Source organism: Panthera tigris, chromosome X (genome assembly GCF_018350195.1).
Source record: "Panthera tigris isolate Pti1 chromosome X, P.tigris_Pti1_mat1.1, whole genome shotgun sequence".
Lineage (NCBI taxonomy): Eukaryota > Metazoa > Chordata > Mammalia > Carnivora > Felidae > Panthera > Panthera tigris.
This window is the reverse complement of record NC_056677.1, coordinates 81,331,176-81,358,035: the sequence shown is the minus strand read 5'-3', so window position 1 is coordinate 81,358,035 and position 26,860 is coordinate 81,331,176. Positions and strand designations below refer to the sequence as shown.

At 45.2% G+C, this 26,860-nt stretch overlaps 1 protein-coding gene across 1 annotated transcript; it reads right to left on the bottom strand.

Annotated features, from left to right (window-relative positions):
- Positions 1-26,860, bottom strand: DRP2 (dystrophin related protein 2). The gene is made up of 22 exons (XM_015542894.2): positions 26,710-26,860; positions 22,417-22,580; positions 20,406-20,562; positions 18,860-18,980; positions 17,001-17,269; positions 16,468-16,614; positions 15,956-16,034; positions 14,226-14,286; positions 13,863-13,924; positions 12,762-12,836; positions 11,625-11,826; positions 11,309-11,394; positions 9,475-9,632; positions 8,985-9,151; positions 7,225-7,336; positions 5,800-5,936; positions 5,426-5,491; positions 5,109-5,174; positions 4,142-4,285; positions 2,261-2,498; positions 726-846; positions 1-440 (listed from the first exon to the last, which is right to left on the bottom strand). Exons 1-22 carry the CDS (start codon positions 26,824-26,826, stop codon positions 316-318), a joined length of 2,874 nt encoding a protein of 957 aa, XP_015398380.2. The 5' UTR covers positions 26,827-26,860; the 3' UTR covers positions 1-315.

Sequence of the window (26,860 nt, the reverse complement as noted above, 5' to 3'; positions counted from 1 at the left end):
TCTCTGTCCCCATCTGAATGGCTTCCAAGTGCCATCTGCCTGGACCGCAACAGAGACATACTTAAGGGACTGATCTCAAACTTGTGGATTAAAGGGCACATTTCTATAATTGGAGGAATCATGCGTCTTCCTCCCCCAGTCCTCACACATCCAGTTCACATACTAGTGGATCCCTGCTGCTGCCCAGAGCCCAAATAACTCTGGCTGAGGAATGTGGGCCTGGTAGGGACTGGAAATGTTGGGTGAAGGCTGAAGGAAGACTTTGACCAGAAAGAACCAGAAGACTGTGGATTATAGGATGGGGAACTGGCTCCATCAAGAGGCCAGCAGGGTGTTGGCAGTCACATCAGAGCTTCGCACACTGGGGAAGGCATGGCGGAGCTTCTCCATGATGTCTTCTAAGCACAGGCTGACATCTTGGCTCTTTGACCCCACATCATCTATGTTGGAAAAGAGAGATTTGGGAAGAGAACTAGAGATTCCTTGATGAGGACAAGGGGCTGAAGTGGGATGTGGCCAGCTGAAGGACAAACCTACAGCATTTGTGTTGTTCCAGCACAATGCCTAGTATATAGAAGGTGCTCAATATACATGTGTAGAATAAGCAAACAAATGAATCCATCAATAAGCCCATCATCCCCGAAGCTAAGCTCAAAGCCATGAGGAGAAACCAGTCCCAGCCCTAGCAGCCATAGAAGGGGCTGGGAGGAGCCGGAGGAACTTACCTGCTGCCTCAGTATCTGGAGTAGTCTGTCCCTTCTCCTGGGGGTGACTGCCTTCTGACTGCTGTGGAGAGGAAGCTAGGGATGAGCCTGCAGAGCCATTGCCATCTGGTTCGGTGGGTGGCTAGCAAGAGGTAAGGCATGACTTAAATGGCTTTGTTTTCCTGACCTTACTTTAACAGACTCCTGAGCTTAGAAGGGAGACCTCATGCCCATCTCTTTGCCCTTGGACTTTAAGAATTTTTGGTAGTGCCCCAAACAGTGGCTCTTCCTTTTAAGAAACTTCTTAGAATATTTAGTTACCAGTTACCTTCTTCCTTCGACAACATGTGTCAAAGGTTACCAGTTTGTATAAGGATGGCACTGCACCTAAAGGTCTCTTGCTGTCATCTTGGCTATAATTAAGCTATTTAAAACCCAGTTCTCTCTGAAAATATAGAGTTGTACACCCGATCCTCTGTTCGTGATATAATATCATATGTTAAGACCTCCAGGAATTCATCTAGAGGCTATCCTTGGAGGATCTGGGGAAGAGGCATGGGGTGGTATTGGTACATAGAGTGACAATACAGTTTACCCTTGAACAATGTAGGGGTTACGGACACCAAACCCCCCCTGTGTTCAGTTAAAAATCCATATATAACTTTGGACTCTCTCCAAAACCTAACTCCTAATAGCCTACTGCTAACCAGAAGACTTACTGATAACATAGTGAACTGTTATATATATTATATGTATTATATATTATATCCTCACAATAAAGTCAGCTAAAGAAAATAAAAATGTTATTAAGAAAGTCATAAGAAAAAAAAGAAAGTCATAAGGAAGGGAACATACACTTACTGTACTGTAAAAAAAAATCCACATATAAGTGGACCCACATAGCTCAAACCTGTGTTGTTTAAAGGTCAGCTGTGATAAGTAACATTTACAAAGTATTTACTATTCCTGGCATCGTGCTAAATTCTTTAAATTCATTGTCTCATTACATGCTCACAATTCCAGGAAGTTGATATATTATTATCCCTGTTTTACAGATGAGGGAACTGGGGATAAGTGAGGGTAAGTCACTCTTAACACCTGACAGGCGATGATTGGCAGAGTCACATTCAAACCCCAGGCTGTCTGACTCCATAGCTTCACTATATCACATATACTACTTCTCAAAGAGGAAAGGGACAAACATTAACAAAGAGCTCCCTTCCCAGAAAAACTCTTTTTCTTGGCCGTTCAAACCTGCTTCTTTCTAGAAAACATCATAGTAGCAAAATCAAGGTTTCAGATGATCCTTTGAACTTTGTTCTTTCAATACCAGATTCAAATGTGTCATTGGAGAAGTGAGCACCCAGAATTGGCCGAGCAATGAGACATACCAGCCCCTTCCTTCCTCCACCTTTCCTAATTGTCAGCCCAGTTCTCTTTAGAAAGTCATCCAACAGCCACTGCCAAGGAGCTCTTTCTTTCTACCCCTTTGCTGTGCTCTCCAGCTCTCCTCCCCTCGGGGGCTGCTCTGGTCCTCTCCCACGCTTCAGCCTCACCTGCAGGAGCAGCTCCCTTAGGCGCTGCAGCTGAGACTCTAGTTGCTTGTTGTGGTCTTCAAGAATCTGCATGCGTGTCTCCAGGCGGCTCTTGTGCTGCCGAAGGATCCGGGCCTCAGCCAGAAGCTCCTCATTGTGGTGGTCCTGTGCTACCTCGACAGAGCCTTCAGCCAGGGTGGGGGTCTCGGCAGCCTCCTCATGCTGCCACTTCAGGCGCCTCAGCTCTCCCTGGAGAATCCTGCCAAGGACAGAGGAGTTAAGACCTATGGCCCTAACAAAGTATTGACTGTCCAGGTCCCAGATGTCTGCTCATACCTCAGTGTGAGCAACCTCTTTGCTCTCTCACCCCCACCCCCACCCTAGCTGTGTTCTTGGTTGAACAGCCATATCCATTTCTTCTCCAGCACATATGTCATTTACTCTGCCATCCTTGGGCCTTGGAGCAGAGGGAGCTGACATTTCATATAACAAATGTCTTAGGGCTTTGATGTGCTGTTTCAGGGATTAATTCTGACCTTAAAATCAGACAGAAACACAGTCTGCAAATAAATGAGGCATTAGGGCCACTGACTCACCTACTCCATTTGTAGATTTTTAGATTCCAGTGGAAGATGTAAACAAAAGACCACCCATCTTGCCTCTTCTCTCCACTACCTGCCTTTTTGGCCCACTTTGAACACCCATGTTGAGTCATCAAGAAACAGGTTCCAAAGAGATGGTCTACTTTAGGGGACATTACTTTTGCAACAGAACCATTCCCTCACCAATGTTTTCCAGGGCCAGGCCACTGCTGATCTAATACAGTGCTTCTCAAACTATCTGTAACAAAATCCTGGGGCGGGGGTGGGGGGTGGTTTTCAAATTACTGTGAACCAGTAAGTGGTCCAAATGCGTATGGCTAGTACATAGCCCATGCCACACATGACATGCCACACAAGTTCAGCAACACTCAAATGGGTCTATACCTTATTCAATGAAAAGTCCACTAATTATGTGCTTGGATGACATGGCAGTGTCAAATTGCTATAAAAGTTCCTAAAATCTTATTCTCTACTTATCTTGTCTTGAACCAATAATGAAAATTTGGCAGACCAGTCCTGTTCTGAGGACTTTCCACTCCAAGTAGTCTGTGAGCCAGCAGCATGGGCATTTGCCCCTCCCTGGGAACTGGTTAAAAATATAGAACTCTGGCCCCACCCCAGACCTGTGAATTAAAATCTGCATTTTACCCAGTTCCCCAAGTGACTTGTATGCACACTAATGTTTGAGAAACACTGTTCTGAGGAATTCTTTGGGTTCTACTGAATTCCCCCAAAGTGGCTTGGACCCTCCTTAGACCCCTACTGCCATCCGTACTTTATGGACATCAGTGTCATCCTTGTAATCTTCACCTTCCCTCTGCCAGTCTTCAAACACTACATGCAGTGCCACTCTCCTCTTGTTTTATTACTTTCAGTAAGTGATAAGTACCTCTTTCCATTTCTAACACTGAAGATTCCTTGAGGGCAGAGACATGAATACTGTCTTCTGTAATTCTCTGTGTTTGCATTCTCTCTGCTTGCATCTACTGGGTACTTGAAAATATTTGGGTTGAGTTCAAAGGATTCAATTATTATAATAGCTAGTGTTTACTGAACGCTTATGATAATCCAGGTACTGGCTAACACATTTATATGCCTGATTTCCTTTGAAATTCTACAAGTGACCCTAGGAGGTAGATACTATTATCATAATCCCTATTTTATAGATGAGGAAATGGAGGACCACAGAATATAAGTAACTCATTCAAGGCCACATAGCTAGGATGTGGAAGCATCAAGACTCAAATTCAAACTGTTTGACTCTCAAACCCACACAGATCTGTGCCATCACCATACCCACCGGTTCTCATCCTCTAAGTGTGCCAGGATCTTCTGTAGCTCCCCCTTGCTTTCTGTGGCCATGCTGCATGGAGCCTGCTGTCCAAAGGCTGTCTCCCGGTCTGTAATGGGGCTGGAGTGCCGCAGCAGGTACTGGTCCTCATCTCTGCATGGGTGTGGGGAGAGGAAAAGGAGGTGGCCAGGCATTGAACCAAGAAACATCACAGGGCATGAGTTCTCAGCTTCCAGCTCAGGCCTCAGGAGACATATGCTGGAAGATTCACTTCTAAGTCACATAGAAAGGGAAAGGCTATATATTCAGGTTTAAGAGGGATGAAAAAATAAGATGGCAGAGGTCATGGTTGAAGGTATAAGAGAGAGGGTTTTCAGGATGCTGGGGCTTCTGGGTTCTACCTAAAGCTCCTTGGGAAACAATGGGCAAATCATTTCCCAGTCTGTGCTGTTCCCTGACCGTATCCTCCTTTGCTTCCTCACCCACCCAGGGGCTCACTGCCTAAGTCCCAATCAGGGCCAGCAGCTTCTAAGCCTCCTGAGCATGCCAGGAATCTCCCTAGGAATAAAGGGCCCCTTCTCTGACCTATAGCACCAGGGAATCTCTCAAGTCACAATTCAGTTAAGTCCCTGGTGTCTCCCAGGATGTGGCACTAGATGGGGCTTTGGCATCTTGAGCATAGGATAATGATTCATTTCTGCAACTTTAAATGAGGGCATATTCTTCTTCCTTCAAAACTAGGCATAGAAAGATGGGAGCTTACAAGAGGAAGGGACCTGGGCAGATGGCAGATCCATCAATAGAGAGCTTCTATTACCAAATACTGTGCACAGAAAGCAGCTTTCCTTCCTCAGGGCTTCTAGGACCCTAGCCACCATACTCCCCCCACCATCTTGAGGATATATCCTTCCCAAATGGTGGCAGGGGGATCCCAAAGAGAATTATTCCTGGAAAATAAGCAGCTGGGAAAACTTACATGCTGTCATCCGGGGACAGGCTATCATTAAAGAAGGAACAATTTTGACTTTCCATCTCAGCAAGCCTGGGAAGAAAGAGCAGGAACAGAAGGGAAAGCAGGATGTGGGTCCTGTTTTCATCTCAAGACTCTAATCCCACAGTGGGATCATTAGCTTTGATGGCTGCCCCAACTGCCTTTAAGTGTTGGGCGTCACTGGCTGCCACATACCCCACTATGCACATCCCTCTGGTCTTGACTCCATTCTCTTTGCCCTGACTGAAAACCCCGTCCCCCTTAGACTCTTGAAAATCTCCCTCCTCCAAACCCAGTGGTACCTGCTGGCAAAATGCTCAATGCGGGAGTGTGTGTCAGCGTGTGGCAACATCGGGGAAGAAGCCAGCCTAGAAGAAAGCAGCAGACTCAGGCAGCCAAAGAATGGGTAGCTGAGCAGTCTGTTACCTTACAACAACCCTCCCCACCCCCTACCACCAAATTAGGGAGATGGGAAAGAGTTGATGGGAACAGGATACAGAGACTGGATTCTAATCTATTTCTCAGGCCAGATTCCTGTCAGGCCCAAGCTGAACTTCCTTGTTACTAGTCAGGTTTGCCTTGGAACATTCCTCTAGCCCATGCGGGACTCAGCTCCTACACAGCACATCCCCAGCTCAGCAAGGCCTGCAGCCTGTGCCCACCCACTGGTACTCACGTCTCACTGTAGTCAGACTCCAGCACTGATTGCACAGGCAGATAACCTCGCTGAGGGTGTTTGCTGAAATAATGCTTTGAGCGGAATTTGTTCTTTAAAGTTGTGGCAAAGTCCCTCATGTTCTCACTGGATGTGGTCTAGGGGGAGACAGGGCAGAGGGACTCACCCTAATGGCTTCGAAGGTGCTCCCCTAGAGCAGGGAACATGACTGGTAATCTAATCTTAGCCCCACTCCCAGAAAAATTTCGAGAAGGGTACAATTCGAAACTGTGAACACTGGTTGCCTCTGGGAAATTGGACTGGAGAAGTGGGAGCAAGGCTGAGGAGAGAGGGGGACTTTTATATTTTATACACCTCTGTATTATTGGACTCTTTTACAGTAAGTATATATTTGTTAATGCAGGAGGTACAGCATTCTCAGTCTCTCATCTCCAGCCAGTTATCCATGCATGATTTTTATAATATTTATTTTCTTTTTTTTTGAGGGTATTTTTTTTTAATGTTTATTTATTTTTGAAAGAGCATAAGCGGAGAAGGGGCAGAGAGAGACGGAGACACAGAATCCAAAGCAGGCTCCAGGCTCTGAGCTGTTAGCACAGAGCCTGACTTAGGGTGCAAACCTATAATGTTTATTTTCAAGTGGTAATAAAATAAAAATAAAGGGCAAGCTCCCTGCTCCCACTGAGTCACACATGTTTCTGTGCCAACAGAATATGGAGAAGAGATGGTGATTTACAGGGATGGATTCTGGGGAAACAGGTTGAAAACTGGGGTGGTAGGGTGGGAGAAAGCAGTGGGGGGAGATGGCAATATACTTGGGACTTCAGGAGTATCCATGGGGCAGAAAGGGATAAAGGAGTTTGGGGAGTAGAGTTAGCTCAGGGAGCTAAGCACGGAGCTGTGCGTCCTGAATACAGCACAGGAGAAATTCTATGAGTGGAGTTCAGGAATGCTGACCCACCTGGACTCAGGTGGCAATGAAGGGCACAGTTTCCAATGAAAACCAAGTGGCATCTGGGGACCCAGGTAAAGAACATACCCTTTCTAACCTCCAAGAGACTGAGTAATTTGAGCACAAACCTTGGTATTGACTAGAAGGTATGGAAGAAATGACAAAGTAGCAGGTAAAGACCAGGTGACAGAGCAATTCAGGAAATTACGTAGGAAAAATTAAAGTAAGCAACGGGCCGGGAACTTCCTTTCTCTCTATTTTTTCCTGAAACTTTTCCCTGAAGGAAAATAGTGAATGCTTTTTTTTTTTTTTTTTTTTTAGAAAGAGAGAGAGACAGAGACAGAGACAGAGAAACAGAGAGAGTGCAACTGGGTGAGGGGCAGAATATAGTTAGTCCATGCTTGGCAAAATGGATCAAGGGCCTAGAACCTGAGAACTGCCTCCCCCTCCTGCCCGGCCCGGAGGCTCCATACCGGGGTGTAATACTCCATGATGGGGTAGTGCAGCTTGTTGCCTTTGCTGGCCCTGCCTGTCAAGAAGCAGGTCTGGCAGATGTCCACGTTAAATTCTTTCAGACTCCGGTACCTTGGGGAGATGAGAGGTGATAGGACAGAGGATCCAATGTACCATAGTGACCTCCCCATTTCCCTAACATCCAAATACACACACACACATTAGTAGAGGGCGGGACATGGAGTCACAATGCACTCAACCTCCTATACATAACAGTGGCTTCATCCTCACTAGATAACTAGACTTAGTCTAAAGACCACAAACCTCCATGAAATTACATGCTCAGACTCCTAGGAAGTGTGGGGAATAGCATTGCCTCACCATCTTTTTTAAAAGGGTTGAAGTGGGAAGGGATAAAGAGCTCACGATGTCAAATAGCTTTCTTTTTTTTTTTAATATAATTTATTGTCAAATTGGTTTCCATACAACACTCAGTGCTCATCCCAACAAGTGCCCTCCTCTATGCCCATTTCCCCTCTCCCCCACCCCCTATCAACCCTCGAACAGCTTTCTAAACAAAAATAGCCCCAAAGGGTTCAGTCTAACAGGTACCACTGCCTACGTTGGAGAACTTACACTTCCAATACAAAGGCCATTTATTCTACCAGCCTTGGGCAAGTCGGCTAAGTTATTTCCAAAACTTGTTTATAAAAATAACTCTATTATTACTAAATATTGACTAGCCCATAAGATCCAGGTCCAAAACCTGGCTGAACTCCCCAGCCCAGACCTAGTAGTACACAATGGTGAAATGCCTGGACTTAGAGAAGTCAAGAGGATCAAATGTCTATTCCTGGATCTATACTAACCAACGGTGAACCTGGGCAAGTCACATTCCACGTCTGTGCCTCATTTGCTTATAGAAAGCAGGGCAGTTGTAAAGAGAGTGACTTAAGGCTTTAAAAAGTTTTAAAATTGAGCATTTTATGATGAAAGCCTGGAGAATGTAACCAGGGAAACTTCAAATGTCTTGCAATAAGGCCTTCTTTCTTAAGCTTGGTGGTGGATGTTAAAAATTTCAGGGATTTTCCAAGCCAGTTGTTAAATACAACCATTATAAAAAATTACTAAACTCACAATTAAGTAAATAATATTAAAAACAAAGGTAACACATGCCCAGAACCCATCACCTCCTAATTATTTTCCTATTATCTATGCACTTGAGGTTGTTTAAATCTATCATCTATGCTATAAATAGTGTACAACCATGCATCTCTTCTCAACCTCTTGTGGGTACCTGGACATCAGCCACAGTGGGAGTATTTACATCATGGAAATTAGCAAATACTACACATTAGGTTTTGTTTTTTGTTTGTTTGCTTTGCTTTCTGGGGAGTCAGTTGTGAACCATTTGCCAGCATACCATTTGGTACACAGGTGATCTTATATGTCTACTTAATATTCCCTGGGAGACAATGAACAAACTACTTCCCTTTCTGTGCTATTTCGCCATCCCACCCCCTACTTTTCTATACATTTTTTGTCAGTCTGGAATACTTCATAATATAAACTAAAAGAAAAGAAAATATTTCATCATTTCTGATTTTCTAAAAACTTAAACATTCAGTAGTAGAAAGGATTGCAACAACATATAACAGCGTACCATAGATTAGCTGTAATTATATAATTATGGAATATGTACATTGTTTCATAATATATGATTTTATATGTAACATGGCCTATTTAACATTATCATTCTTGCAGGTATTTCTTTCCCTACCTGAAGCCCTTGATGGGGCACTGCCTACAGATAGAGCACTTGGTCTGATGCTTCACTTGCTCAGCAATGGTGACCCGATGCAGGACAGCCAACCACACCATGGATTGGGGCTCCAAGTTGACCCACTCAAGGAACTGTGAAGCTTCAATGACTGGCTTCCCAGTGCTCTAGGGAAACAAGAAGCCCAATGGCAATGAGTGGGGCCCAAAGTGTTCCTAGAATGGCACCCCTCACAGGGACAGGAGAACCAGCAAGGCCTGGGTTGGCCTATGGCCTATTCTAGAGAGGTGTACACCTACTGTCCTGTCCTAGTTGAGCTGGCACCCTCCCCAGTAGGACTCTGGACTTAAAAGCCCAGAGAACCCTCTATTTTGTTGTTCTGAAGAAACTCCTTTACATCTGAGTAGTTCAGATTGAAAGCCTCACCCGTAGTTCTCCCTCCCTTCCTCCCACCTTCCCTCTTATCATCCCTACCCAGTCCCATACTCACAAAACGGAAGCAACTACGGACACTGGGCTCCACGTTGCTGCCCCCAAAGGCTGCCACTTCCCCCAGCTGACGGGGCACCTGAATAGCCTCATGAAGCAGGACACCGAGGTGGCGCTGGTCACACTGGCTGCCTGAATTGGCTACTTGGCTGAAGAGGTCTGCTGGCCCCACCATAAGTCATGGCCAACCCCGATGCAGGAATGCCAGAGAATGGTGTGAGGAGAAGGAGCAGAAAAGGAAGACAGGGAAAGAGTACACAGACTTAGCTAATGACTTTTGAAACTGGAATACCTAAAGGTCTATCCCTGATCTTCTAGAAGCCCATGAGTTATAAAAAGAGCAATCTCCGTGTTCAGAGACAAAAAGCAAGACAGACACAAAGAGAGAGAGAGCATCAGAGAGAGAGAGAGAGAGAGAGAGAGAGAGAGATGAAGACAGAGAGCGGGCTGCATGTCAGACCAGTGCCAGACACAGATATGGCACTGCTGGGAAAACAGATTCTCAAGAAGCAAGATGAAGGAGTGTGGAGTTTAGGTGTGCCTGATCATGAGTCCCCTCCTGTTCACATAGCTCATGTCATCTGACACTACAGTAAACTCTCAACTCTTCACACAAATGGAAACAAACACTGACATGGATCATCCACAATTAGGAGATGATCACCTAATTGACTATGGTCTAATAGAACATAGTCTAATATGTGCAATAGACTATGGTACTCGAACATGGGCTATGGTATTCGAACATGGGCTATATCTGCCCTGTGAGAACTACCCCCATGCTACCGCAATCTTAGCAAAGCTCCTTCAGAGGTTCTTGTCTGTCTCATACATCACCTATGGCTTAGAAAATACTCAGAAGTGGAAGGCATATGGCTTGGATTTTAGCTCTGGGTCCATTACTGGCTAGCTTGTAAGACCTTGGATAAGTCATGAACCTCTCTATGTTGCAGTTTCCTCACTTGAAAATTGAGAAGAAATAATTACTATCCATTCCTTCTCAAAGGAATATTGGGAGAAATAAATAATATCATTGCTATGAACATGCTTTGCTATGTCTCCTTCCCTTTAAAGTTTTCCCAGGCCACTGTTATCCCTCTTCTGTGATCTAATATAGCACATATCCTTTGCCATTCAGATTATTCTAATTAACACTTTCAAAAATGCCTTCTGTGTACTTCTATCTCCTCCTCTGGACTATCAACAACCTAAGGCAGGGACCGTGTCTGACTGGACCTTGTACTCACCACATTTAGCACAACAGTCAACACACATTAAGCACTTGACAACTAACACTGCTGCTGCAGAAAAGTACAAAAAGCCATACAGAAGATGGAGGATGGAGGGGAAAGCAAAGGTAGTATAAACCAGAGAGGTTAAAAACTACAGAAATGCATACTATTCACCTCCCAGATATTGGGGATTATTGTGCCCTGCCCATGTAATCACATGGGACGTCTCTAGTAGAATGTGTGACATGGCTTGAGATTCAGACTAGGGGAGGGCTGAGCCTGATAGGTCACAGGAAAATAGCACTAGGAAGTCAGGCCCTTGGATACCCCAGGAAGCCAACTCAGAGCTTAGTCAACTAATTATATTAGGTCAGAAGAAGTCAAAATCCTTGGAGTAACACTGGAAATAATAACAGGTCTTAGACCCATCTTAGCCTTTGACTGTTGTAAGTTTTTGCATTAGCCTGGACCTCCGTTAGAATGTAGCCTGAGTAGTGCTCTGCTGAGTCATAAGACCTACCTTCTGCTTATTTTCACCCTTCCTCCTCCTATCACGCCTCTCCCTCCACCCAACTCCACTTCAGACTTTGGAGTTGTACTCACATTGCAATTTTTCCTTTACTTCAGTGCCACACAGGCATGCAATGCCGGTCTTAAAGGACAACGCCCGCATCTTTCCACTGCGACCACTAGGTTTAAGAGAAGAGACTGAGAACATGAATATATGTAAAGGGTTAACATCTTAGCATTAATTTCCCTGGCAGACTTTATCCCAGCAGGGCTCTGTGCCAACCATGCCCCAAGTTGAGCTAAGTCCAAGTCCACTGTGGGAGTGACCCCTTCTCACAATGCCCACTTCAGATATCCCATTGGATTTCATCCTGGAGGCTTCTGGGGGGGGAGGGGTACAGGCCCTTACCTATCAAAAACATTGAGGAGCCAGTTGAGGCTCATGTCCACACAGAGTGGCACATTGACCAGGATGCCTCTTTCCTCCTCCAGCCGTTCATATAAGGCCGTCAGGCAGTGAATGACCTCTACCACATCCATCACTTGCTCACTGGCCTGCAGATCATGCTCATTGAAGATCTCCAGGGCTGTGGTTAAAGTTACCAGGTCCACTGGGAAGGAAAAGAGAGGGAGAGTGGCCAAAAGTAGAACTCCTAGGACTACATGAGAAGATAACACCACTAGCATCACCAAATTTGACTGAATCTCCAGACCATCCATTTATAAGTATGATACAAGATTGCCCTTCACCAAGATCCTCATCCTGAAGAGGGAGATGGCAGTGAAAGGCCACGGAAATTAACCCCAAACATGTATATACCCATATGTTCTTTGGCATCAGTTTCAAGAAGATGGTAGGATGTGAGTAAATTCACCTCCTTTGTTGTATTAACTCCCAAGGAGTCAAATCCCATTTTACGTTTCTCTGTCTTTACACACATTTCAACAGCAAACAGGTTTGTTCATGAACCTTGTTCTGAGAACCTAGATACCAGTTATGAAGGCTCAGGTATGTCTGGGTAAATGTGACATGCCTCAAGAGGACTTTCTATTTATCTGGAATGATGGAACCAGCCTAGTCAGACATGCCTGGGCCAGGAAGACTGAATGGATAGCCTTCCTAAGAAAGGCCAGAAAGCACATTTTATCTATAGCCACATTGTCCCCTAACCACTGGCACTTGCTTCAATAGTTCTGCTACATTCAATAACCAACTCCAAGATGGCAAAAGAACACAAGCCCCTGATGGCTCCAAACCTTGGGCTGGACTACTTCCTGCCACAAAACAGTTGCTTGATTATCCATGCTGGGCAGGGAAGGGACAAGGAGGAGGATAGTTATGGGTTAATTTAGAAACAAGTCTGGGGCTTGGAAATAATGGAAGGCCCCTGGAAAGAGCAGGTGCCCACAACCAGCATACTCCAGCTTTTGGAGACAAGCCAATCAACAACCCTGGACAAGGTGGAATCAAAGTGGAAAACAGCTAGGAGATGAGGAAGAGTGGGAGTAGGGTGAAGGCTGCGGGGAAGTGAGATGGGAAACTTACAACGCAGCGCCTTCTGGACTCTGCGTAGCTTCATGGCAGTGCGGTAAGCTGAGAACTTAATGTTGTTCAGATCAGCTACAAATAATGGAAAGAGACACACTCAGATCAGGGAAATGCAAATTAAAACCACAAGATACCATATTACACCCACTGGATTGGCAAAAAAAAAAAAAAAAAAAAAAGAAACAGAAAGTGTTAGAAAAGATGTGGATAAATGAGGACCTGCTGGTGGAAGTATAAACTGATACAACCATCTCAGAAAACAACTTGGCAGTACCTAGTAAAATTGAACATTCACATATCCCACAACACATCTGGCTACATATCCTAGAGCAGTGATTTTCAAGCATTTATTGACCAAGATGCACAGTAAGACATTCATTTGATATCACCGTCCAATATGTACACCCTATGTGTGCATGTATAAATAAATGAATCACAATATTTCAGGAGATAATACCTTACTAGATTTTTGATAAAGTAAAAACATAACAAAATTAATATTGAATATGATTCTTGCAAAGGATCTGTTGCACTTTCAAATTTCCTAGTCTGTTCACAACACACTGAAATGATGTTAGACCTTTAGACTGAAAAACGTGCACATGTGCACCAGAAGACATGTACAAGAGGTTAGCAGCACTGTCCTTACTAGTTCCAAACTATAGACAACCCAAAAGTCCATCAACAGTAGACTGGATGAAGAAGCTGTTGTATATAAAATGGAACACTCTACAGCAAAGAAAGTGAATGAGCTATATTCACATGCATCAGCATGGATAAAATTTGCAACCTTAATGGTGAATCTCTTAGTAGCCAAAACTAAGGCACACGGAAGTCATATTCATCATAGCCTGGACAGTGTCTTTCAAAGCAGGTCTGTAAGAATAATTCCCTAATGTGATGGTAAAATGGTCTAGGAGGAATGTAGAGCCTCCAGTTGAGGGAGGTGCAGAGGAGAAAGGAAGGAAGGCCACTGGGTAAATGACAAGGTGCCCCCTTCTACCCCCACCTGTTTGTTGAATGGAATTCCCTTCTGTTCTTACAGGAAAAAGGCAGCTATATAGATCTCCACCCTATACAGGAACTCTGAATTCTTACCCAGGGTTTGGTATAACTCAGTCATCTTGGGATGGTCCCAGCAAGTGGTCTGAGCCTGGTGGCTACAAACAAAAGCATCAATAATACCAGGGTCCACACCACCCCCCACCCTCCCCACACACATATGCGCTTCACTCAGTGATAGTTTGGATGCAAGGAACTGCAGGATCCGAGGGTGGACCATTAATATCCCAAAGCACCTTTCCCCAGGCAGAATCTTGAGCTCTTGAGATGAGTAGGAGGAAAAACTGGACTGGATGGAGGAATCCCAACAGATAAGGAGTAACAGGGAGAAAAAAAGGATAGGCAAGGGAGGAGGGTGGGCAGGTGAATGACCCACTTCTAATTCAGATGGTCACTCACTTGATGTAGTAGGGAACTTTATTGGGTGAAATTGCTCTTTCCCAGGGAACCTGCACAGAGGCTGGTAAAGAAGAGAAAGAGAAAGAAGTTGGCCACTAATACTTTTTAGGTTCCTGTTGACTCCCCTGCTCTATCCTCCCAAATAGGTGGTTAAGTCCAAAACAGGGATGTCTGACTTGCATTACCAGCTCTTAATAGCCCCTGAAGGTGGGGCAAGACTAATAAACGTACTTCTCTCGCTGATGTTAGGGCAAGGGAAGAAGAAATTGTCACTGATACCCTCATGTGTCAATGATGTGGCAAGGGCATGAAGAGGACTATCTGGCCTCAGCCACCTTGATGATCTCTTCCCTGGGCAGCCTGCCATTTCTACCCATTCAGCTGCAGTGCTGCTAGAGATATGAAGTGGACTACTTTCCTGATGGGGCTCAAAAACTTTCCCTCAGAAGGCCAAGCTTCTCAGCCCTATGGGACAATGGGGAATGGTATTGCCCATTTCTTTCTGGTGAGGAATTCTGGAAAAGGATGCCCTTCTCTGCTCCATGTCTTTATCTTCCAGATGTTTGAGGAGAGGCTAAGTCACCTGGCAAACCTCCTCACTGCAGTTTCCCTGGATACAAGAGCCCTCTATAGGTATAGCTGCATGCCAGTGATTATTTAATAGCAATAGTTCTAACTGCCATTAACATTTATTGAGTTCCTACTATGAGCCAGATACTTTGCCAAATGCTTTGTGTACATATCTAATTTTCACATCTGTATATCCTCACCATCTCCACTGCTACCACCCTTACCTGGATCACCATAATCCCTCACCTGGATTATCACCATGTTGCCCTTCTGCTCAAACCCCTCCAAAGGTTCTCAATTCCATTCAGAGTAAAATCCCAAGTTCCTACCATAGCCTACAAGGCCTTCAGTGCTCTGGCCTCCTGCTACCCTTTTTGATCTCCCGCTTTCTCCTCTCCATATTACTTCTACACCTGCCTCTTTCCTGTTCCTCAGGCATACCCCTTCCTTGAGGTCCTTGAAGTTGCTGTTCCCTGTGCCTGGTGTGCTCTTCCCTCAATTATCCACGTGGCTCATTCCCTTGTCTCCTTGAGGTTTCTGTTCCGAGAGCTCTCAGTGAAGCCTTTCCTGACTACCCTATTCAAAATTGCAATGCCTCCCTCATTAAGTCCAGCACTGCCTTTTCATGCCTTCCCTGCTTTATTTTTTTTCCCACAGCACTTGTCACCAATTTACCTTATATAGATTTTACTTATTTGTTTATGTTCTGGCTTCCCTTACTAGTGTAGAAGTTCTATAAGTCTAAAGACTTGTCTGTTTTGTTCTCACTGATGTAGCTCCAGTGCCTGGAACACTACCTGGCCCACATTAGGTCTTCAATAAATATTGTTGAAAAATTCAAGTTATTTAATATTCCCATAACCCTATGAGTTAGGTAATATTTTCTCTTCTTTTTTCATATGGGAAAATTGATGTTCAGAAAGGTTAAGCTATTTTCTTCAGGCTTGCACAGCTATTAAATCAAGGAGCAGAGGCTCAGATCCAGGTCTCTCTGATTTGAGACCCTGTCCTTTCTTCCACTATACTGCACTGCTTTATCCTTACTGCTTCTTGGATGCCAAGATATATTGGGCTCCTACCAGACCCCCAAGGGACATGAGTAGACTCTCTTGTAAGGTATCTGCGGTTCTGGTAAGTGAAGTCTAGTTTGTCTCACGTACAGGAGAGGAAATGCTGAGACCCAGGCCCAAAGTCCCGGTGGGCATCCTGGAGCTGCTTAAGCCTCTCGCCAACTGACACCTATGGAAAGAGGCAGAGTGAATTCATTCCAGATATTTAGTGTGAGATTTCCAGGCACCTCCAGAAATCTTTGTGAAGTCCTTCACAAGCTAACTCGTCTCTGGCTCTAGATTCTTCCATGGCTCCTAGTGCTTCCACATCACTCCCAAGGGTCAGAGAAGAGCATTCTTAATTACAGGCCGCAGTCACTTCTTATCTGACCCTAAATGCCCACATTTAGACAGGCCCCTCTCAAATCTTCATTTCAATTACTTCCTGAAGCTTAGAGGTTGAGAAGACTGTTCCCTGGCCCCAAATGCTCTACTATTCTTTCCCCATGGAGGTCCCATCCCACTTTAATGCCCCTTCACTTTCTTTTGGCCAGAAGAAGATTCTCCCAAGCCTAGTTATATCAAAGCTCTTTCCATTGGCTCACTCCAGGCTTCTCTTCTACCTGTAGCTGTTTCCACCGAACATTGATCTGCTCCAGGGCGCGGGAATTCTCCATTGACAAGTGTACATCAGAAATGGCAAGTTGATGGGCCAGATCATTCACCAATTTCACTCCATCTTTCATAGGGGAGAATTCTTCTTTGAATAGCTATAGAACCAGGACCCAAGTCCCACAGCAAAGAGAAAGTAGGTAAGAGGAACCATTAGTCATTCATCTCAACTACTCCTTCTTCACCCAGACTTTTTTTCAATAGCACGATCCAGGTGCTTGCTATTAGGCCATTTGGATGAAGGTGAGGGGGGCCACTGTCCTTATCCGCTTCATTTTTTACTCTCAGAAAACACAAGGGAAAGAGAAGACCGTTAAAAGGACAGAGGAGACTCCAGCTAAACGGGCCCCAAAATCCAGCACATAAACTGGAAAAGGCTCAGTTACAACCTGGGACAACAATGAAGCTTCAGTAGCAGGGACATGGTCTGGGAGGAGTGTCAGGTTTCAGGGTGGACTTTAGCCAGGTTAGGGGGCCTGTATACCTTAAGAGCCTGGATGTGCTCAGGGAGTGAATCAATGAAGAGATCCCCAATGGGCTCCCAAGTGGCTCGGACTCCCTCAGCCTGGGTCAGAGTATTGCTTAATTCCTCCATTGCCCCTTGGATCTCCAATAGCTGCTCCAGAGTGTGCTCAATGTGGCGGTGCTGGTCGACACAGCGGGCTGTCAGCTTCTCCCATAGTTCACTGGCCACCGTTGCCTGCTTCCACACAAAGCGGCTAAGGTTCTGGATCCGCTGTCTGGGAGAAGTATCTGTAAGAGCAAGCAGGAAGCCAGGTCAGGCCAACCTGGCAGGGGCAGCCATGGGAAAGACAGAGGCAAAGATATACCTCTGTAAAATGTTCATGTGCCCCTATGTGTATATTTAGTTCTATGCGATTTACCACACATGTAGGTTCATGGATCCAACACCACAGTCAAGAGACCATGTTGTTACTTTCCACTTGCTAAGAGGATTTCTTCATATTCTTAAAAAAATGGGCAAGGTAAACAGTGAGTAAAATATTTTATTTTTTTAATTTTTTAAAAATGTTTTTATTTATTTTTGAAACAGAGAGACACAGAGCATGAGCCGGGAGGGGAAGAGAGAGAGGGAGACACAGAATCTGAAGCGGGCTCCAGGCTCTGAGCTGTCAGCACAGAGCCCGACGCAGGGCTCAAACTCACGGAGTGTGAGATCATGACCTGAGCTGAAGTCAGACGCTCAACCGACTGAGCCATCCAGGCACCCCAGTGAGTAAAATATTTTAAGAGGCACAGTGAGGCAAATCATCCAGAGTCCTATGCACATGACCCTGGAATGCCATTTTGCATTAGTGTCTGCTGCCCACTTCCATCCAAAGAAGGGAAGTATTTTATGCCTAGGAGAGGTTAGCATAACTTTCCCAGCTTTTCTATCTAGGCTCTTAAATTGTAGGTTTCTTCATCCTCCCTGGAACTCCCTTCAGAAGTAGATTCAGACACCCAAAACTCCAGGTTAATTGGAACTGTCCTGCTCTCTTTTGAACTTGTCCTATCTGAGGCCCATTGGATAGTAAATTGACTAATAGCCTCCTACTGAGGGGCTGGAAGTAAACCGAGAGAGTCAACAGCTTTAACAAAGAGCTCAGTTAACAAAGGATCCTTCCAGGCTATTCATAGCCAGTCTTGAAAGGTTGAGAACTCCTTCTGGAGAAGAGGGCTTGCTGGGCTACCCCAAGAATCCCACCCTGCTCCCTTATTTGAACCTAGACCTAGAGTGGCCTACTCTACTGAGGAAAGGGGCCAGAAGTCACCACAATAAAGACCCACAATAAATTTTCTCCTGAAATGTCATCACCTAACTTTTTAGATTTTAAAAAGATTTTTTATTTTCTCATTGATTAGAACATCACTGCATGTCTCTCTATGTCGGAATAAAGGAGTACACTTTTTATTTTATTTTATTTTATTTTATTTTATTTTATTTTATTTTATTTTTCTTTAAAGGAGTACGTTTTTAAAGGACATACTACTACTTTTATTCAGAGTCAGCTCAATGCATTTGAGTCTTTTGTTTTTTCTTTTTTATGTCTCATTAGAACGCCACATATGATGCTCCACATAGTCACATACAGCTTTGAGCCACCCATTGGTCTTCCCTGCTCCAGGTTCTGTTCTCTTTGCTTTTTCATTTTTCTTTTTCTTTCTTTTTTTCTTTTGTTCTCTTTGCTTTTTCTTGCAGTGTGAACCTTGCTCCTTCCCAACTTTGGACTCCTAAGAGAAAATTATTCTCCTAGATAATAGCTGAGAAACTGAGTTTGGGGAAGGATGGAAGGTGTTTAGCAGTTCAAGAAGAAGGTAAAAGAGAGGAAGACTACCCACCTTTGCTCTCAGAACGAGGCTCCTCTAATTCCTCAAATGGGTGCTGGGACAGGAAGGCCTGAGCTGACTCCAGAACAGAGTAGATATAAGGGCCCCGAGACTTGACATCTTCCATAAAGGCCTATGAAGTTTAGCAACATGGTCAATAGGGAAGTAAAGTCTTTAAACTGCTTCAAATTCTATTCTGCAATTGACAACCTTTCTTCCTTAGTGCAACTTGATCCTGTAGCATTATCATGCATCTTTGGGCTACCCAGACATAAAAAGCTGCAGTCCCTCTCTATAAGCAGAAGAGTGACTCTGACATAGGGAGATCTATTTAGTATGAAATGGGTCTGTATATGCCACAAGGTAGAGAGAAATGTAAGGATTTGGTGTTGAAAATCTTGGTTCTCTGGAAGACCCAGAAATTCCCCAGTAAGGGGCTTTAGAGAAATCAAAACCAGACAGGCAGGATTTATATCATAATTTTAATTAAAATTTGTCGAAATATAGAGAAGCGTACACAAATCAAAAGTGTACAGCTCGGTGAATTTCCATAAAGTAATTCCATGTCTGTAACCAGCACTGAGATCAAGAAACAGAACTCCACCAGCATCCCAGCAGGTATACTCAAGGGCCCCTTCTGGTCACTATATCACCACTTCCCCTTAGGTAACCAGTATCCTGACTTGTAATACCACTGATTAGTCTTGCCCATTTTTGAACACTTTGCATAAATGGTATTATGCAGTATGTACTCTTTTTGTACCTGGCTTTTTTTCACTAAACATACTGTTTTTAAGAGTAATCCATGCTGTGGCATTCAGTTATAGTTAATTTTTTTTGCTGTACTGTATTCCATTCTGTTTCCACTTTTTAAATTGATATATAATTGACATAGAAGATTGTGTAAGTTTAAGATATACAACATATTGATTTGGTACATTTATATTGCAATGTGATTGCCACTGTAGCCTTAGCTAACACCTCTACCATGTCACATAATTATTTCTCCTACTGCATTCTGTATTCATTTTTAAGAAATATCTGTTGTTAATTTCTGATTATAAGAGGTAATATATGTCACAGAAATCTTAGAAACTTCAGAAAAGCATGAAGAAGAAAAATTAAAAAGAACTCTAATTTTGTCACCAAGAGTTAACCATTGTGGGCTTTGTGATATAGTTCATTCTTATGTTTTTGTATGTGTGTATACATGTACACACATCTATATTTGTTTTTGTACAACTGAGATCCACCTGTATATAGTTTTTGTATCCTATGTTTTTTTTCACTTAACATTATATTATGTTCATTTTTCCATGTCCCCACTGAAAATCAGGGCAGGATTTTAAGAGAGGTCAGTATTTGATGAAAGGGCCAGGGAGAAGAGTTTTGACTTACTCTGGTGGTGTGATATCCAAAACCCAGTAAAACTGTATCCAGCTTCCTGTTACTTCAGATGTCTAAGCAGAGGTTAAGTGCTCATCTGTCAGAACACTGCAGAAAAGCTCCCTTCCCAGCTGAGAGGTGACACGCCACAGCCTCCGTAGTTCAAACCTACCGCATGTGTCTCCTTCTCCTGTTGCACCAGAGCCACATCCCCTTGCAGGGGCAGCTGAGCTGACAATTCCTCATCTTTCTGGCTGAGCCAGTCAATAATCTCTTGGAGAGGGAGCTGAAGCTTCCCACTGTGGTCTGAGAAGGCCTCTAGGCGAGCACTGCACACAATGCAAAAGACCAGTGATTTTCAACCTTCTTTTTAAGTGGCAAAACACTTTTTCCCCAAACACTTGTGTAGAACTTTAATATATATAAAACAGAGTAAAGAGGAGCTTCTCTGGTTGAAGTAGGAGGACGCCCAGAGCCCTCCATCTTACCCATCCACAGAGGTTCCCAATGTACCTTTGCATGGAGTACAGTACTAAAACCAATGGGTAGGTCCATGAGTGGGGAGGTGTGACAGTGTGGATGTCAGCTAATTCAGTTGCTTGCCCAGCATCAAGCTGGGAAGGGGAGGAAACTGAACAAGGGCATTAGGGGTGACAGCTGTCTGGTTACCCTCTTGCCCTTGAGGAACTCAAACCATGCCAAACTACTCATCAACAGAGGCTTCTCAGAGCCTGACCTCTGAGTAGGAAGAGGATACAGTAAGTGAAAGGGCAAATGAGGTGACTGAACATGGGTGCTCACTTGTGTGAGGACACATACAAATATACATAGCCCGAGGGTCCCAAAGGACGACAGCACCAGAGGCTAGAGATTTGACATATGGAAGGAGAAAAATGCATACACTATAATCATCTCTGTAAGCCATCCCCCACAAATGAACCATGAGCTGAGGACCAAGTGGTAGGAAGCTAGAGGCCAGCCTAGGTACAGCTATCAAGACCATTCCCCTTAGCTGACAATAATAACTATTCATTACTTCCCTACTACCTGGACCAAACCCTTACCTAAGTCAGTACTTCCACTAATTCTCAGAGCAGTGACCTTATGAGGTAGGTACTACTATTGCCTAAGAAGGTTAAGTAATTTGCCCAAGGTCACACAGTTAAATCACTGGTATAGCTATGATTTGAACTCAGGTTTATTTGATCCCAGAGCCTGCATTCTTTCAACTTCTCTACACTGTCTCATTCCAGCCAAAGCCTACCAAAAGCCAGGGGTTTGGGCTTTGATAATAGGGAGTGGAGAGGAAAAGTGTGGGGGTAGGTTATACAGAAGGGTAGGGAGAAGAGGGACAACTGATATAGGAATTGCCTTCATGCTCATACAGATTTGCCTTCAGTTTGGGGAGGAATAAGTGGGCTGATAACCAATGGATGGGAGTAGAAGGCATAAAAGGATGGGAAAGAGAGCAGATAATATCTACTGAGATGGAAGAAGGACAGTTATGAGAAGAAGAGGAGGAAGGAGCACACATATCTTTCATTTATACATGAGTGCTTTTAAGTTCAGAAAGCATTTTCATATCTTATAAGAATCCTTACAACACTGTGAAGTAGTTAGGAAAGTTCTTTCACTCATTTTTGTTTTTGTTTTTAAAAAAAAGAGAGTAAAATTCAGATAACTTAAACCACATATCCAAGGTGACACAACTACTTTAAAATGAAGCTCAGGGGGGCCTTGGGTGGCTAAGTCGGTTAAGCATGGGACTCTTGATATGGGCTCAGGTCATAATCTCAAGCTTCGTGAGATCGAGCCTCTTGTGAAGCTCTGTGTTGACAGCGTGTAGCCTGCTTGAGATTCTCTCTCTCTCTCTCTCTCTCTCTCTCTCTCTCTCTCTCTCTCCCTCTCTCTCTCTCTCTCTCTCTCTCTCAAAATAAATAAATAAATATTAAAAAAAAAAACCTTAGGCTCAAATCCAAGCCTCTTGACTTCTGACCCAGGGTCCTTTCCACAGTCCAGAGAAGGAAGTGGAGAAGTAGATGATGAAGCTGATGAGAGGATGAGAAGTGGATGATGAGGCTGACACAGGCTGAGAGGAGAATGACAAGTTGAAGAAGCAAAAGGAGCCCAACACCACCCCAGCCATTTGCCTAAGGCTCCTGTTTCTAAGGGCCAGGCCTTACCGGAGGTTGTGAGACTTTTTTTTGATTTCATTCCAACACAGATTCATGGCTCGTGGTTCGAGGGGTCCAGCGGCACCAACAGACCCGTTGAATAGCTTTGGGCTTAGGCAGGAAACCCCAGCACCATCCTGAGGAGGCGCAGGGGCAGTAGCAGCAACTCTAACCTGGACAGAAACATAGACATCCTGCAATCCCCAGAGTATGCCACACCCTGGTCTGCACCAAGCCAAGGATGGGACAAATGTGAACAAGGAGAGAGAAGCGCATGTCCCAGGGTATGTTTGGGGGTGGATTATTACTGTAAATTCTGCCAAGACTATTGCCCAGATGGGATTCTGGAAGTATTTTCCTTAGATAAGAGCAGCTCAGAATTGCCCAAACACTGGCAAACACAGCATTCAAGGTAAGCTGTAGGCTCAACCTCAGTGTCCCACACTGAAAAAGAAAAGAAAGCTGAGGGGCTGCATCAAAAGATTCAGGGAGAGAGAGTAGACCAGCCAGGGAAAGATATCAGTAATAGATGTCCTACTTCTCAAATAAATCCAGGCCTTGATGCCCCCTCTCCCTCTTCCCCACCTGCATTTTCCACCAGTCAGAAAGCCTGGAAATAGTCCTAAAGAGTACTGTTCATCTTCCATGGGTTGAGAGAGAACTAAAGCCATATTTTTGACCCTGATCTCCAGAGGATGCTGACCAGAGTCAGCAGTCAGGAGGACCATAGATCCTGCCAAAGGCTTCCCTTGAGCCCTAAATCTCAGAGCCCATCACTTCTTCACCCTGCAGGGAATTACAAGGTTTGGGGGAATGAGGGTTGTGCTAAATAAGTTAGCCACCTCTAGCACACTGCCAGGACTGCCCAGCCAAAGGCAGAAGGGAATTGAGGGAAGGGGAGTTTGGATGAGGAAATCTCAGCCTGTGCTGCTCAGTCCCAGACTTGGGAAACCCACCTGTCTGCCCACCTGTATACCTGCTTGCCTTTTGTAGAAAGAACATAGTTCTGTTGGTGGCTGAGACTCTTCTAGTCTCCCTTTCCCCCCAAACCATACTTCTTTCCCACACAAGACTCTTCCAACAATTTAAGAAAACAATCATCCCATTAAAACCACAGCTCACAGCCACACACTGAAAGGAAGTGAGGGAGCAACCAGGCTCAAGGGCAAAGTTCTGAACTCAGTCACCCTATATTCCCATGAGGTGACCCTACCTGTGCTGCCTGGGAACTCCACTGCAGGATTAGACAGCTCCATGATTATCCTTCAGCTTGCTTCCAGAATCAGTGTCTGGAGAGCCACAGGCAGAATCCTGACAGGCTCTAAGCAGGCTCCCTCAGGGAAGGCTGGCAGAGCTGAGCCAGGTCAGGAGGTGGGAGCTGTCACCCTGTTTGTTTACTGACCCCCCAGGAATCTAGAGGGGGCGGCTATGTCAGGGCTCAGCTGGTGAATCAGAGCTTTGTCCCTGGGGAATTCCAGCTCACTCCCATCTGAGCCCACCACACCGGGGCCAGGAAGGCCCTCCCAGGCTGGCAAGGATTGCGGGAGTGGAACTGGGCATTCCATGGTGTTGAGGAAGGGCATGCAGAAGGTAGTTTCTCTTGATTTATTTTCATTTTCTATGGAAGACACAAAGGACTCACTGCGTCCAGGCCTACCCCTCCCCTGAGGTGGAGTAAAGGATCAGACCACTTTGGTGACAAACCTCTGGTAAGCTATTTTCCCCAAGGCCTGGCAGAAGGATGGGCTTGGAAATAAGCCTTGTCTTTAACTAAGTGTCCTCAGAAGCAGTGAGGAATGTGTGTGGCACACCTGGGGACAGAGCCACAGGATGGTATGATCAGGAAGTTGAACAGCAGAAGATTCATCTGAGCCTACTATGAAAACAAGGGGGTGCTCTACCTTACCTTTGAGAGGCAGAGAGGAGTGAAGGGAGAGTCATTATCCACCTCCTCAGACCTCTCACTGCACTCTAAGGTTAGGGGGAAATAGATTTTTCTATGGGAATCCCCTTGAACCTCTGCAGGGGAGGGAGAAGGCAAAATGGAACTCAGTAGCTCTGTACAGGGATCCAGTGCCAGGGAGGCTCCTGTGCCCTGCTTGTGTTATCCTGGGCCACTGGCCTGTGGGGTAGGGCCCCTTCTGGAAGTGGTCACTCTTCTCTCTTTCAAGCAGACTTGCCTGGGGGAAATGTTAACATTCCCAAGCTAGGCCCCCACTCTTCGACACTGAGGGAAAACACTTCATTTTTACCAAAAAAGTGTTCTGTTCCTATCCTCATTAATCTCCCACAGAGTTTTCTGGGCTTTCCACAGTTCCACATTGTTTCCATGCTGAGGCCCACCTACAGGAATAGTTGGAGCAGCTGCCTGACCCTTTCTGGGGGTCTGGGGTGGAGCCATTCTGGGTGGATGGGGGATGGCAGGGGATGACAGGCCAAGAGCAGGCTCTAGTTCTGGGTCACAGTTTTGCTTATGCTGGGATAATTGGGCTCAAGCCAGTCTCACAGAATCCCCTAGACTGAGAGTTAGAAATGGCTCCTTGTAACTCAGCTACAACCAAGTTGTCCTGGTTCTGAGGGAAGCGCCCATGACGAACTTGGCTCCACCCATATTAGGTTTCATTCTCTTCAGACTTCTTCTTAGTTTCCTAAATCCCCACTTGGCCCCCTTACTATACTCCCTCACCCTGTTCTCCCCTCCTAGTCCTCCCTTATACTCACAAGTACCCCTAGCACAGCCAGGCACACAATAGGCAAATAATGAATAACGACATTTTTTGCTACCAATGGCCTTCTACTTCTGGATTTTATAGCCAAGATGTTTGTTTCTCACTCCACTCCCCAGAGGGCTCTCTCCTTATCTCTTGAAACTTCAAGACAAAGTCAGGGCCATAGGGAAGGGAGAGAAGAAAGTGGACAGTGGCAGAGGAGAGGGGTGGTTCTCACCATTCTCAATCACAAAATGAAGCCCTAGGTCCCTCTGTCTAGGTGGTGAAATTTGGAGGGGGTGGACAAATGTGCAGGGCAAGCCTTTTGGAAGGGCCCAGACTTCTCAATCCCTTGACCCTATGGCAGTCCCAGTCTGGGAAAGGGGTAGGTACACTGGGGAACTCCAAGTTGGCACTTGCCTGAGAATATGTTAGAGGCAGCAATTTCTCTCTGGTTAGATGTGGGAAGACAGCTCAGGAAGACCTGGATGTCATGCCTCTCTGGACTTTTCCTCATTATTCTCTTCAAAATGGACTCCCCAGCACCCACATTTTCCATCCCCGCTGCCGTTCTCCCTCCTTCCCTCCTCCCTGTATATTTAGCTGCTGTCTGCACCCCCAGCAGTGACTCAGCACCACAGCCCATCTGTGAGATACTAGGAGACATAGTACTTTTTCACACCCTTATGGCCTCTGGACCTCAAAGCATTGTAGGACAAGCCAAAATATGTTTATGCTTCCCCCTTGTCCAGTCAACTTTCCCATGGACCTCCCTCATTGTCAGTGAAGGGGGCTATCCTCTTGGGATTACTACCTCTCATACATCCTCTGCCCATCTACCAACATATATAGGCAGGAACACACAGTACCACCATTCCACTCCTAGGGGAGGAGAGAGAAAGGAGAGACAGCTATGAAGCTACAGGGATTCTGCCAGGAGCTGTAAGACTAAAGGCTTGAGAGGAAGAGCCCATGGAAGGAGAGAGAATATTCTTCAGGTGCAGAACATGAAGTATTCCATAAAGAAGTTAAAGCAAAGGAAGATCATGCCTTGCCCTAGGTGATACCCTGAAGGGTTACACTCTTCTGGGACTTTCCTTGGGAGGTCAACATGAAACTAGTCTCCCTCAGCCATTCTTGGCCCTTTCACTTATCCAGACCAACACATTTCTTTGCCCCATGCCCCCTATAAAAGGCTTCAAGGGAGCCCCTGAGTGACTCACTTGATTGAGCATCTGACTCTTGATTTTGGCTCAGGTCATGATCTTACACTTTGTGGGTTCAAGCCTCACATTGAGCTTGGCACTGACACTGAGGAGTCTGCTTGGGATTCTCTCTCATTCCCTCTCTCTCTGCCCCTCCCCTGCCCCCACGTTGTCTCTCTCTCTCTTTCTCAAAATAAATAAACTTTATTTTTAAAAACCTTCATGAGTGATAAGGGATGAGTCAGAAGGAGGTCCCATGCCCTCCAAACAGATTCATGTATATAGAGAGTGTCCCATAGCCTTAGGAAGCATGGACACCCACAAGAACACACACAGATCCTGTGTCTACCCTTTCTCCACAGGACTTTCTTTTGCCATCAGCCTCTTACCTGAGGCTGCAGGCAGGTGCTACGGAGGCTGCTGCTGTTATGGAACTGGTCAGCTGCCCGCCATTCATGACATCGAGGGAGGGTGTAAGGGCATCCCTGCATGACCATAGGTTGCATCAGAACCAAGGCTCATGGGGGGAGAGAATGGGCA